The following is a 14,588-nucleotide window of genomic DNA, read 5'->3' on the forward strand; positions in this document are numbered from 1 at the left end:
AGGTACGTAGTAATTTGCTGGTTACAGCTTCGTAAGTTGTGCACAGGTGCCTTACTCCATTTCATATTATTGTAAATTAGCCTTTAAAAAGCTATTTTAGCCCACTAGTATGTTGTAACCGGTATTCTTGTGTAATTTTTCATTTTTACATTTTTTGGACCCCGTAATTTATTTGTTAAAATGATTTGGGGATTACTAAATGCAGGAGTCAGGGGAAATAACAGTAATAGCAACTTTAAGATAAAGACTGATCTAAAGCTATAAATTCACAATTATTAGATCGAATCTGTGTCTATTCATATGCAATTCCTTTACAAACAGTTTATGCTTTTCTAATGAAAGCCAAAGCTTACCAAGCCCTACTTCCGGTATGGTCGTCTCTCCCTCCTGCCGGTTTGACGCAGCTCAGAGAAGTCACCGCACCGCCCCTGCCGCTCCAGCTGTTCGCACCGCTGTGCGCCTGCTGCTCCCCCGCTGCTCGCCGCTCGCCGCTCGCCACTCGCTGCTGCTGCTGCTGCTGCTGCCTGCCCTCATTACCAAATGCAGCAGCGACCATGACAGGCATCGCCGCTGCTTCTTTCTTTTCCAACGCTTGCAGGTTCGGGGGCTGCGGACTTCACTTCGACTCTCTGGCCGAGCTCATCGTGCACATCGAGGACAACCACATCGGTAAGAGCCGATAAGTAACGAGCGCCGCAGCCTGCAATGGCCGGGATTTGTGGTTTGCAGAAGTGGCTAAGTTAGCGAGCTAGCAAGTTACTTCCTGCGTCCTGACAACCCCGTTGCTAGGTGTGGTGGCTGTTGATGTGTCTGTGTAGGTATTACAGTTCCTGTTCGGCGCCTGCGTTTCGGTATCGCGGCGTTTAGACGGCTGCCACGCCAGCGGAGCCGCGCCGAAACGCCGACGAGTAAACACTTTCTTTACGCTCCGTCGGCTCGCTCGTGCAAACATTATTGCGGCTCGAGGCCCGCGCGCAGGGCTGCGCTGCGAGCGTCGTGAGTTCAGTTGCAGTCCGCGCGAGCCAATGAAGATATGGCTATCGATTAAGGATCCGCTTGTTTCATCTTTACTGCTGCACTCCTGAACCAAGCCACTTTCTCACGCTTTATTTGTCAAGTTGAGAAGCGTTAAGCTTTCACCTGGATCAAACACTGCTCAGCTGCAGTCAGCAACTCTAGTAATGATTTGGTTTAGGGTCGGCTGTTTCACTTTATACCTCGATGGCCCATCTTTGCGAACGTGTATTGTTGCATTGTTTAATTATTAGTTTTGTTTGGTTCTGTCGGGGTTTGTTTTAAGAGATTCTCCATCTATCCACATGCATCTACATATATATGCCTATAACACATACATAAAATAAGTGTTAGTATGTGGTATATTTAGTTTACGTTTACTTAAAGAAAATTACTTAAAAAATACCGCGATTTGTTTTCATTTTAGATATATTTCTCATTATTACAGATTTGTATATCATAAGTATGATAAACTATTAAAATTGGATGATATCTAACAATTTAGTATCTAATATCATATTTATGAGCTACTAGTCATTATAATGAGTGACGGTATTTAATAGTTTAAAAAAAAAACTTGGTGGCGTTTACTTTGTTTTTATTTCTTGAAGTGGCAGAAATGGGTTTCCATACAACACCAACTAGAAATTGGCCACAAAATTAAAGTTAGACATGTAATTGCCTTATTGTAGACATATATGGATAAATATCCATATATCCCATATCACTCTTAACCATATTTGGTGTTTGTTGGCTTATGTAAGGTGGGGTAAAATATCAGGTACTGTATTGGTTTCTGAACAGAAGAGGGTCGCTTGTTAAGCCTTTGATTTATCAGTCTGTCCAGTCAGTCAAGGGGAGACCAGCAGTAAGTCATGTACACTTGTGTTCATTTGATTTAAAAAAAAAAAAAAAAAAAAAATCACTCTTGAAAACATAATCAGTGTTGTTCACTAGTCCACAAATATTACCAATGCTTCTATTTTATAACTTGATGAAAATAACTGGGTATAACCCATTACTTAGTATGGATTATATGGATGTAGTTTTGAAAATGATTGAAAACCCAGACTTGTGTGGCTGGAATGAATTACGGCCCACACTTTTGGGTTCATTAGAGAGTGTTTTGCTTACCATGGTGATGTATTGATTTGCACTCTGACCTTGCTAAATGACTACGACTTATAATAAGTGTAACATGGTCAAAAAAGTAATAAAATTTTATTATATTCATATTCGATTGTATTTATATGTTATTGTATTTAAACCATGCCCGGCCCCACGGGAGCGCTGGTCTACAGCAAGCTACGCCAGCTCTTAGCATGCTAAACACTGCCCTCAGCGCTCACCAAATGCTAGCAGCTCAGAGATGCTGCCTCCCTGATTGCACATCAAGTTCCACGGCAATCAACAGCGCCAACCCCAGTTCACTTGGGGCAAGACATTAAAAGAGCTGCCTGTGTGTACGGATTGGGAAGTAATTATGGGTCAAAGTGTGAATACATTTATTTGCCCCAGCCACATTATGATTCCTTTTTCTGATTGGTGAAATTTAAGACTTCTGTCTGAGTAGTTTGTGTGGCAGTCGATGGTCAGTTCCAAATAGTGCTCATTTAATCAGAGCCCCACTAAGTTATCTTTAAGGAGGTAACTTAAGTGAAATTTAGTGGAGCGTATTCCATGTGTTAAGAAAAGAGAACACGTGAATGAGTTTATGCGCTTACAAGGTACCGAATATTGGTCTAAGCCACCTCTGTGTACATGTGAAAAGTTACGTTTTTTATTTACTCAGTGATATGTAAAAATAATGTAGTTGAGTTGATATCAGAACTTCCTCCAAGGGTTTTGAACTCAATTTCCAAGTTGTTGACAGCAAATTGGTGTATATATAGAAACTTGTGTATCATTTTATTTATTTACTAATTTATTGCTTGTTTTGGTCCTCCATACTATATTACTATATTCATGTATTATTGAAGTCAGTCAGAAACTACAATTAATTTAGTTTTATCTTAAACATTATATAATATATGATGCACATTACATCTTTTGCTGAGTCCTAAAGCATTTATATCTTTGAACTAAGTGTAGGCTAGAAAGAAAGTTCCCCTGCTCACAATCTGACAGTCTTTTAGTTCCTCCTGTTTCCCAATCTAATATGTCAGACCCTTATTATTGAAGCTGACAAGACTCCGCTCTGTTGTTCTTGTTTGTTGCTTTACTGGCTTTAATATCATCTGCCCTCTGATTGTGTGCTTTGCATGAGTCCAAGGTGTTAGTCTTAGAAAAAAGTGCTTCCAAATGACTTATTGGGGAATAACGAGGCAATTAGCTGGCTGAGGGTGGAAAAACTTTGCTGCCCCCCTCCTTTGTCCGCTGGCCTGTGCCCACTCTGAGGAGTGCGAAATGTTGCGCGTTGTGCCAAGTGCCTGTGAAGCATAATTACAGAGAGAGTGCTTGATTTGGCCTGTCTGCCTCCTCATCTGGTGGCCTGCTGCTTAAAGCACATTCTCCTTTATAATTAGGCGTCTGGAAAACAAGCACACATTCTTGTCCCTGTTTTTCCCCTGCTGTTCTGCTGCTCAGGTCTCTGAACAAGGGGTGGCGCTGCCCTGCTGTGGGTTTAGCAAGCTTTCTTGAAATGCCTGGTGTGTACAATTAAAGATAACAGTGGATATTACAAACCAAAGGTCACTTCCTTGATAATAACAAGGTGTATTGTATAATACCGTTACCAACCAAAGGGCCTTGTTTAAATAAATGAAAACATATTTAAAAGGAGAATTAGTCATTTATTCAGAGAAATAATTGATAATATAAAGGATACGTCTCATACTTAAGTATATTGTAATCTGTCACTTGTATTTTTCATACTGTACATCAGGAGAATATTACAGTAACTTACAGTAATGTAGATCTGTGATAAGATTTTTGATTTAAAATACACATTTACGGAGACAGCAAGGTGTTGGAAGAGTTATACTTTTCCCGAAAGTTTGGATTAAATCTTTTTTTTTTAAAGAATTAAAATTCAGAAAAATTTCCGGGCCGTATCATTAATTATTAAAAACTCATAATAGATCCACTATTGTTTCCTCCACCATTGTGACAACAGATTTAGGTTGATAATATGAACACGGGGTTGTCCACTTAGACCTTAGTAGACAAATTCAGCAAACTTTAAGAGAACAGAAGCTAATGAGCCAAAGAGGACACCAGCAAGACCGGTAGAAGGTTTTAACACTGAGTCTAAGTCATGTTGCTAAGCCTGTAAGGTCTTCTCTATGGTCTGGTGTTCTTGTGTGGCACGTAAAACTGCATACACTGAGCTACTGAAATGTTTACATTGTCACCGAGCAACCGGGCCACTGTAGAGCAGAAGCAAATAGCGACCATGTTATTTAGACCTGTGAGTGTATGTGTACTGCTGCGGCCTGGCACAGTAATGGCCTGAAGCGTCCAGGCTCGGTAACAATGGGTCTGTTTGTTGCCAATCCTCAGTGGAGGCTCATTTAGAAGATTTTGGTATGCACCCCCAAAAATCTGTGCGGAAGTAATAAATTTGGGAAGCAGTAACTAGTTTCCTGAACTGTGCACCTGGTGGGCCTAATTACATTTCCCCATACCCTGACACCAGCGCTCCTGTTCCTGTGCGATGACTGCAACATGAGGAGCTGCTGTACTCAATGTTGACTTAACACAATATGAGTGTACAGTTTGATGCAGAACAAATGTGATATTTTTGCTGAAATTTATTTCGTTCACTCATAGGTTTGTGCAATGCTTCTGCCATTGACTCATGTCAAATGCTGCTGATTGGAGGGGTTCTCCTTTCCTACAGCTACATAAAAGCTCAATTGAACCATAGGTTTTTCATTTATTGGTTGTCTTTCATGTATTGTTATGCAAATTAACTTTACATTTAAAAGCCAAATATACCCCAGAAATGATCTGACCTTTGTAAATAAGTGTGGTCCTGAGAGCTGATATTCCAACCAATTTAGTGTCACTGGGCTTTTCTGGCCTTCCAAAAATGTAGGTTTGAGAATATAGTCAAATTCAAAGATGGTAAATACTGGATAGCCTGTCTAAAAACACTGGCACTTATGTTGAAAAATGCATATTAAGCTGAAATGATTAATCGATTAATCAGTTATTCAAACAACAGGAAATTAATCTGCAACTGTTTTAATAAACCATGAACCATCGCATCAGTCATTTTTTAAGCAAAAGTGCCTAACCTTCACTAGTTCCAGCTCCTCCATTGTGATATGTTACAGCTTTTCTCTGTTTTACATCACTATAAACTGAATATCTTTGACTTTTGGTCAGACAACACAAAAGAATTTGAAGTCATCTTGGGATCTGAGAAACTTTGGATGGTAGTTTTTGGATATTTTGTACATAAAACGATTAATCGCCAGATTAATTAAAAATTGATATAATCATTAGTTGCAACCTTAATGCATATCACAGAATCCAAGAAGCATACATATGCAATGAGCAGCAATGAATGTATTTACTTTTGTATGTGCCCCCTTGTGTTTATCTCTGCGTTTGTACAAACATGTCTTTGTGAACATGAGTATGAACTGGTGCATGTGTATATTTTATGTCACTGTCTGTGCCAAACATATTTACAATAGATCGTTTGCCCCATGTTTTTTCAGTAACCTGCAAAGGCATCTTACACATGGAGCTTGACTCCATTAGATTTCCTCCTTAGAGGTCACATCATAATGAATTACCTGTGCCACGACTCCTGGTAATATCCCCTGCTGCTCAGAGCCGCCATAAACATGTCACCATATTGCTCACGACTGTGCTCTACCCCACAGTGCATTTGGCCATGAGGGTGGATGGGTGAGCCAGACGCTGGTGGGAATGAGAGAAGGAGCTGTGTGTCTGGTGTGTGTGTGTGTGTGAGAGAGAGAGAGAGGGTCGTGGAGGGCGTTATGAGAGGGCAGCAGGCGTCACTTCCCCCGTTGCCTTAGGAAGGTTCGTTGTGTGATCGTCCCTCGGTTTCGTCTTGAAGGCCGCCATAGGGACCCTAATGACAACATGTTATTGCATCGTGTTTTATGCACTGAAACACTGCAACCCCAGACTCATTCAGTATATGCTCCCATTCATATGCTTCACACATAGACACTAACAATAAGCTTAGTCAGTGCTTCATATTGAAATTGAGGTTAATGTGCACTGTCATATTAAGGCTAAGCAGCTTTGTTGAAATACATGTTAAGGTCTTAAGAAACATTTCAAAAAATCTAATGCAAAACTACTGATGGAAACTTGATGCATTTCTAAGACTGGGTGTAGTTTCACTAAATATTTTCAATTACTTCATTACTTATTTTTTTTTCTGATCTGCAGCAAAAGCATCAGCTTTTTGGAATTTTATGCTGATTTTTCCCTCTACTTCACCGAGAGAGAACCCTGTTTACTATGAACTGTGATTTACAGAAAATTGAATTTTCTAAAAATGGAAACCTTGTAAGATTAAATAATATGAGTATTTTTCAGTGGAAGTCAAAATACAAAGAGCCTTATCATACATTAAATGTTTTAAACTGGATCTGTTCTACTTGTCTATCTTTCTATTCTTAATCCCATAAGAACTAATTGTTTGCCGCTGGAATTGGAGATGGTGAATAAAAGCCCGTTTTTTTGTTTCTCAGAGGGCTTCTAATAGTCGGCCACCAAGGTGGACCACCTCTGTAGTTTGATTAGAGGGGTTCCCATCTCTAATTAAGGCGCCTTCGTCCTGGTCCTTGACTGCTGGTGGCCCAAGAAAAATAGCAGAGTCTGCGGGGAACTGGCCCCTGCAGGCCTCCTTCTCCCCAGTCCCCACCTGAGGTGTGTGTGATTTACAGTGTGTGGGAACAGACTGATGCACTGCTGTTTAAGCGGTCTATGAGCAGGCCACCATTCCGCTCCTGGAGGCTCATTAGGGATCTTAGGAGGGATTTCTGGTGCACTCACGCACGCACATACCAACGCACAGAGCTCTGAATAGTCTCTGCACTGCCTTTTGGCGTGGGAGTACTACTGCTACGAATGTGTCATTCCTACTCGGCATTTCCACGGCTTTGGCTGTAGAGTAGAGAGAGGTGTGCTGTCCCTCTCACTGGGGATAAATCCACTGTTAATGAAACACTTGCTTACGACTGCGGCCTTAAGAGAAACCTCCTGAGCCTTAGCTGCTGAGGTTTGAGCTGTTCTTAGAACCTACCTGCCAATATCATAAAACTCTGCCACTATTTCATCGTCAACCTTGTGGCTTGGCCTTAACCACTGGGTGGGCGATGCCCTGTGTCTTTTGACACCCATGTCCACATAAAGTGAGATTGACATCGGTTTGTTGACTCTGATTTCTGTTGGACCTCGAAAATGTGTGCTTTCAGGTGCACACTTAAATGATGTTTGGGTTTGAGTTTATCTGGTCAACATCACCTTGCACATTCTTCATGACAGACTTAAGCTGGTTGCTGACACTGTTAAAATACAGGGTGCAGTCTGTGCTGTGTGTTTCCTTTATGCATGGTTATGTGTACACATGTGTGTGTCTGTATTTTGAATTTATGTACCACATTGGTGTCTTTCAAACAGTTCAAGCTTTTGTCCATCTTCCGCTTAACATAGATTTTTTTATTATGGCTTCCAGATGAAAAGATGTTTTTAGCTCCAACCAAAGAGAGATTAAATGACCTTGAAACAGTTAAGGGAGACCCAGTTTGAGTGAAATTAACAATCACGATGAATTAATTGTAAACTAAAACTAGAAGGAAGAATAAACCTCTGCAAAGACACCAGCAAATATCCAACTTGTATTTAATGTCTTGACTGGGACTGAGCATTTGAAGTTTTGGTGTCGGCACGATAACTGACCAAAACTATACCCTTTTCAATGCCTAATATGCAAACCTCTCAATGCAAGAACTAAATTAAATAAAGTTTTCTGACCTAACTCAGGGAATTTCTGATCAAAGTTTTCATGTGTAAATAATTAAGAGCACTTAATGCCAACTTTCAATTCTATTAACAGTTGTTGATACTCAGCCGTATGGACATATTTCAGCTGTATTGACGTAAAGTTTCTATCATCAATTCTATTTTGGCACATGGTCTTTCTGTCCAGCATGAAATTGAATGGAAATCCGTTTTTAGTTTCTATGTTCTGGACAAACAAACAAACAAACAAACAGGTGTAAAAGATGTGGAAGTAATAATTGAGTATGACTCAGGGTTTTATACAGCTTTTTTACAGCTTCATGAAGGTGTTGCTTACCCCTTTAACCAAGAAAACTTTTTAAAACTTTTATATAATTGCCATAGTCATTTTTATATTAAATCAACTAGGACTGGGCTGTTTTTTTTTTTTTTTCTTACTGAAAATACAGCGCTTGTTAAGGCTGCCCTGCAGTCATTGTGCTATGAAAAAGCATAATTTAAATTTTAATGTCACATATAGCCTTAGGCATAAGTGTTAGTTTGTGTAAATGAGCTTGTGGATGGAAACAAGAGATAGTTTTAACCACTTGGGGGTAGCAGTCTTTCACAACTCTGTCAGAGGCAGACAGGGAGGCTCAGCTGGTAAGGTGGTAGTGACTGTTGTTTTATGGGGCATTTCTCTTCTCCCACATGGACAACAGCGGGAAGAGTGTTTGAAGTCAGGCCCGCTTCACCTCAGGGTGTGGAGATTGGCTATTGTTGTACATTTAGCACTGCTAAGCAAGATGAATGTCTGGAGCACAGCATGGGAAAACGCAGTATGTTTCAGGTGTGGTCATGTTCGAGATATGTGGTGTCTGTAGAACAGCTTTTTGAAAAAGTGCAATGGAAATTCAAAAGAGAGTGCACTAGAGACGATACTTTCTTGTTGTATATTTTAAATAAAAGTAACAGTGTAGGACTATCAGGCTTAGGACAGACTGGACCCTCCCAGGAAACTGGCCTACAGAGGTCTTGAGGAGATACTGTAAGACAAGAAAAAAGCATCAGCCTAAAAATCGTTGAGCTTCTCAAGTGTAATCAGCTGATTCCTAATCTGCTGACTAGATGAATAAGTAAAGCACAAATCCCCACATCCATGCAGACATATTCATTGGTAAAGGCCTTGGGAAATATTGCATGTGCCTATGTGCCGTAAACCTACCTGAAAAGTTGGTAGAAAAGTGGCAGCAGTGCTTCCACCGTGACCAGGCACTCCATTGAAAGCAGTTGGGAGCGTTTTTAGTTGGGAAGCCAGTGAGGGATCCTTGTCACTGCACTGGTAACCTCCGGGTGGTTGCGAAGCTTGTTTGGAGACTGGGGTCGGGTAATGTAAACCTCTGTGTGTGTTATCCTGCGAGTGTAGCAAAGACTGCAGTTCAAGTAGAACTGGCCGCACCAAATTGTCAGAAAAATGTAAAACTGCAAAAATAAAGACAAACACACTGCTATTCCCATCGACTTATTTGTTTGTAAATCTACAGAACTGCGACATTGTTTAGCGGTACATTATGTGCCTAATTCTTCCACTCTGTGTCTCTCTGGCCTGCTCAGACACAGACCCCCGACTTCTGGAGAAGCAGGAGCAGCAGCAGCCGACATATGTTGCGCTCAGCTACATCAACAGGTAAAGAAATGTAACTGATCAAGAAAAACAACAGCTGAATTTTCACTTATGCAGTAACTCAATTATAAGTAAATGTACTTTATAAATGTAAAGATTTATCCACAAAACTCCTCTACATGAGCTAAAATTACTACTGTGTCCCATGAAACGTTCCTGTGAGGTTCTACCAGCAAATTCAGATGTCATCTGGTGGATTGCTTAGATGAATTGCTTCAGTATTTGGTGGCTGGGTTTTTTTTTTTATTGCACTGAGTTCATCCCAGTCTTCTTTGATATGGTGCTTGAATAGTGGTTTTTAAAAGCCTTATGCAACAAACCAGTGTACAAGAAGGTCTGCCACTGTCTCCCTGCCTTCAAAAACACATCTTGATGTGGTTATCGCCTTATTTGTTAATTCCACTTTAGCTGTAACAATGTCTATGTTAACATTTCAATTTTATGATACACATTTACCAAAGACTTTACTATCCATCATAAACCCTGAAAAGTTTTTTCGGTGGGAATGGAGCCAATAATCCTTTTTTTCCAAGCATGTGTTCCACAGTAGCAAACCTTTCTAAACATCAGGGGAGGTCACTGAATGAGATGACCCTCTTTTCATAAAAAAAAATTGCAAACCCTGACCAGTCATATATCCCACAATGCCAGGTTCATGACAGATGCTGCACGGCGAGAACACGATGCCCTAAAGAAGAAGGTGCAGCCCAAGTTGTCTCTGTCTCTGACAGGCAATCTGTCTCGCAGCAGTGTTTCCACACCACCTCGCCACACCAGTGGAAACCTCACCCCTCCTGTCACCCCACCCATCACCCCTTCCTCTTCCTTCCGCAGCAGCACGCCTACAGGTAACTACCCTGAACACACTCAACTCCAGTCAGACGTAGAGAATTAAAATGCAGTGGAATACACACTGAGCATTGTCAGCTATGGTGGCAGCGAAGTGGTTGTCTTTTTTAGGGATCAAATTTTTAAAAATCACAAAAAATAGCAAGGCAGATCATAAGGAAAGAAATGGGTGGCTTACTCACTGTGGTGGGTAAAGATAAAAGCACTGTTTTTAGCAGTAATTACTGTCGATATATTGGCAGAAAGCACATAATGTCATCCTTTTATTCATTTTTCAAATGATAATATATGCATATTTCCAGATGTAATGGCTTAACATACTTGTATTTTACTACCTGAAAGTTAAATTATGTTTGGTTATTGCCTGTAAAAACTTTTCATCCCACACACTGATCCTTATATGGTTTTACTGTTAAATTGTAGGCAACAGCCTACAGATATCGTCCATCAACCACAGATGAATGCTGGGCTTGAGAAAACATGTTTGTAGCACAGCTCACGTTCAAGCTACAGAGAATCAGGAACGGCTCTCACACTGCAGTTAATTAGTTTGGTTTACTCCAGTGTACATTGCATAACGTTGCATTTTTGTTTATTCCTGTTTATGTTTTCCCATGTACTCATGTCCTTGTTTGTAAAATATGCAGTTTCAGGCATAACATCTTTAATTAATTTGTAAAACAATCGAGCACATTGACCCCAAGACCTCGGTGAAATGTATAAATTCTTTCCCACAATTGGCATATATAAGTCTTTGCAAAAACTTGGGCACCGTAACATATGAAGTAGAGATTATGGGAACACTGCCAAAAAAACATGCTGAGAAAAGTCTACGCTTCTCAGCCTGAAGGCCTCAAAGGCCAGGATTTTCATCACCAGACATGAGTCACAAAGTGTGCATAAATCAGAGCTTCTTGGAGACCAGTTTGTATGATGATCACATGTCTAGTAGTGATGCCCTAAGTCATTTACTATTTGACTTTCTGTCTTTCACGCCCCCACAGGTAGCGAGTGTGATGAAGAGGAGGTAGACTTTGAGGAGTCTGACAGTGATGAATCATGGACTACAGAGAGCGCCATCAGCTCTGAGTCCATCCTCAGTTCCATGTGCATGAACGGAGGAGACGAGAAGCCCTTTGCCTGCCCTGTCCCAGGCTGTAAAAAGAGATACAAGGTATGTTAAAATACACACTTTGGCTTAAACATAATGGAACGGTGTAAAGATTTATACTATGCAACGAGGGGACCTGACATATTTGTGTTGTACAAAGTGTGAGATAAGTGATTATTTAGCTCACATAAATGAGAATGTAAAGTCAAAACGGATTTCCTGCTGCTGTGACAATGGTAAATTGGTTCTTAGTCGAGCATTCCAACAACATAAATACATACACTTTCCCATTCAAGTGAATGGGAAAGTGGTCTCAGACTTTTGGACCCCACTGTACATCTAGTCCACTTCAGTGATGTGGAGTTTTACAGGATTTTCCATTCACATCTGGTGTGGTGGTTGGGATAAATTATGTGCAGCCTGAGAAAATTGCATTGCTGACGTGAATGACAGGGTTATGGGTTATGGGCAGCATGCAGCGTTAGGAATCTGTTTTGGGGCAGAACAAGACGGGATTTTAACAAGAAAACAATGCATTTCTCCTCTCTGCAGTCTTATGTTGACCTCTTTTTTTGTCTAAAAATGATGAAGTAGATTCAATATATGACCAAAGTCTGAGGACACCCCAGTCTTTATGCTACAGTATATAATGACATTTTAGACAATAGTATTCTTCCAACTTTGTGGCAACCCTTTTCTGTTTCAGCATGACAATGCCTCTGTGCACAGAGCCAGGTCTATAACCAAAGGGATCTCTGAGTGTGGTCAGGACTCTCCTTTGGATGAATCAAAATGCAGGCTGAGAACCCGGCCTTAACACTTAACTTCAGTACCTGAGCGCAGTAATGCTTTTGTGGCTTAAATGGGAGCAAATCCCTGCATGTTTAGAAATCTTGTGGAAAGCCTTTCCAGAAATGTGGGGGGTGATACAGCAGCGTATGAACACTCATGGTTTTGCAATGAGATGTTTATCATTCACATGTGGATGTAATTTTTTTCGATTGTGTCCTCATTCTTTTGGGCATGCACAGCAGTTAGACCAAGCTCAGCCGATGCTACTTTTGTTACCGTCAACTTACACTGCTTAGTGATGTTGGTCGACACATGTCCAGGGTGATGGCTGTTTCATTTTCTTTCCCTCATTACAGAATGTGAATGGGATCAAGTATCATGCCAAGAACGGCCACCGAACCCAGATAAGGGTGCGCAAACCCTTCAAGTGCCGGTGTGGGAAGAGCTACAAAACATCTCAGGGTCTCCGCCACCACACCATTAACTTCCACCCACCCATCTCTACCGACATCATCCGTAAGATGCAGCAGTAGAGACTGAGCGAGTGACCAGCACCCTCCTTCAGGCCACTTCCCAACCATCTGAACACCATCATCACCAGCAATGGCTGCCCCCCCCACCCCTTCTCTTTCACTCTCTCTGACCCCACTTTGCTATGACACTATTTTTGATTGCATGGTATAAATGTATTATTATTTAATCCTTAATTTTTATTCAGAATTTTGAATCTTTAGGTAGTTCACAGTTTTGTATTTTGCACATTTAAGCTATCATTTATCCAGTTGAGTTTATTGTTTTTGATATATGGTGCTCGCTGATGATGAGGGCTTGTAGTATAGAGAGGGCGCCAGGTTTCAAAGGCTCTGTGAAGTCAGAGGAAACTGAGGAAAGATTTGGATGTGTTTGTTGAAGAAGGACGCACCATTACCTTGCCTCTGTCTCATATGAGCCAAAAAATGTGGCAGAGGCAAATGACAAAAATCAAAATGTGTGTGGTATCACATGAGAAATCCAACTTTTGTACACATTTGATTCTTTATCAGAGTTTTTAAAAATCAGTTGTTGGATTTCGTTACTTTCCTTTCATATCACAAGTATTACAAACCTTTTTGCGTGTTTTACTGCAATCACTTGTGTGAGCACCAAAGGATGATCTCAGGTGACATTTGAAAGCATTTCAGCACCACAATCCTGCCCAACTGTTCTGATAGTATTTATGCTGTTCAAGGGGATCATGGGAACTCTGTGTGTCCTTGTACCTAATGTTCCTAATCACTTTCCTAAAAGACGAAAGCAGTTGTCCTTGCTATTTTACAGTGAGGAATTGAAGCACTTTTTGTAACAGGTTGCCAACAAATTAGCATTTTTTTTTTTGCTAATATCTCGTTTCTGGTGTATGTACGGTAGCTACCAAGAAAAGGCAAAAAAGCCTTCACAGCAGAAGTGCAAGTCTACATCGCTCCAAGGGAACGTGTACACCAAACCTCCAGTGTTTGCAGTATTGTGAGATTTCTGTATATACAGTAGTTGCCTTGAATTGTAAACCATTCCAGTCAGTACAAATCTTCATATGGCTTCATTTTGACAGTACAGACAAACTCAGATGAACACACGCTGTTCAATCCAGACTATTTGCTGTTCACCGACTCCACGCTCTTATGAAACCATGTGATTGTCCTTGTCATGGATAGGAGAAAAAGGGGGCCAGCATTAGCCATGTAATCAGCACATTTACGTTCTCACAGTCCTGCTGTGGGAAACATATGTGGCTCCTACTTTGTGCCATAATAAAGAAATGTCAGTCATCCCTTAAATAATGAACCACATGATAAGACGCCACGAGATTGGGGATTTTTTTCAACAATGAGCCATTGGGTAACATCTTCACTGCATGGATGTTCGTGTTAAGGAACTATTGTGACGGTATTATACTGCCAGTATGGAGAAAAATCTTTGATATATATGTGTACAGTGAATGTATTGTCATGTGTTAAGTGCATTAAATTATATTTTCATATGTTTCTGGAGTTAGAAAAAACCCAATCGTATAATGTGTATGAAAAGGCAAAACCAGAGGTCGTTTGGAGAAACTAATGGTGATGTACTGTATTTCTTCTCAAAAAGCTGCTTCATGTAAACTTTTGTTACGTTTAGAATAAAAGATCCTCTGTGTGCCTAAAGATTCATTTGTTATTTATTGTGTTT

General features: G+C 40.6%; 1 protein-coding gene across 1 annotated transcript; it reads left to right on the plus strand.

Moving 5' to 3' along the window:
• The first annotated feature begins 460 nt into the window (after window positions 1-460).
• jazf1b (JAZF zinc finger 1b) lies at window positions 461-14,553 on the plus strand. The gene is made up of 5 exons (XM_040117707.1): window positions 461-669; window positions 9,562-9,634; window positions 10,283-10,479; window positions 11,485-11,654; window positions 12,740-14,553. Exons 1-5 carry the CDS (start codon window positions 555-557, stop codon window positions 12,914-12,916), a joined length of 732 nt encoding a protein of 243 aa, XP_039973641.1. The 5' UTR covers window positions 461-554; the 3' UTR covers window positions 12,917-14,553.
• Window positions 14,554-14,588: the final 35 nt, after the last annotated feature.

The sequence above is a fragment of the Xiphias gladius genome, chromosome 22, assembly GCF_016859285.1.
Source record: "Xiphias gladius isolate SHS-SW01 ecotype Sanya breed wild chromosome 22, ASM1685928v1, whole genome shotgun sequence".
NCBI classification, from domain to species: Eukaryota; Metazoa; Chordata; class Actinopteri; order Istiophoriformes; family Xiphiidae; genus Xiphias; species Xiphias gladius.

Excerpts from the sequence above, each read along its gene's own strand:
- jazf1b (XM_040117707.1), top strand. The coding sequence starts at position 555 with ATGACAGGCATCGCCGCTGCTTCTTTCTTTTCCAACGCTTGCAGGTTC. Across the intron at positions 10,480-11,484 it reads CCGCAGCAGCACGCCTACAG|GTAGCGAGTGTGATGAAGAG; the intron begins GTAACTACCCTG and ends ACGCCCCCACAG. Across the intron at positions 11,655-12,739 it reads GCTGTAAAAAGAGATACAAG|AATGTGAATGGGATCAAGTA; the intron begins GTATGTTAAAAT and ends CCCTCATTACAG.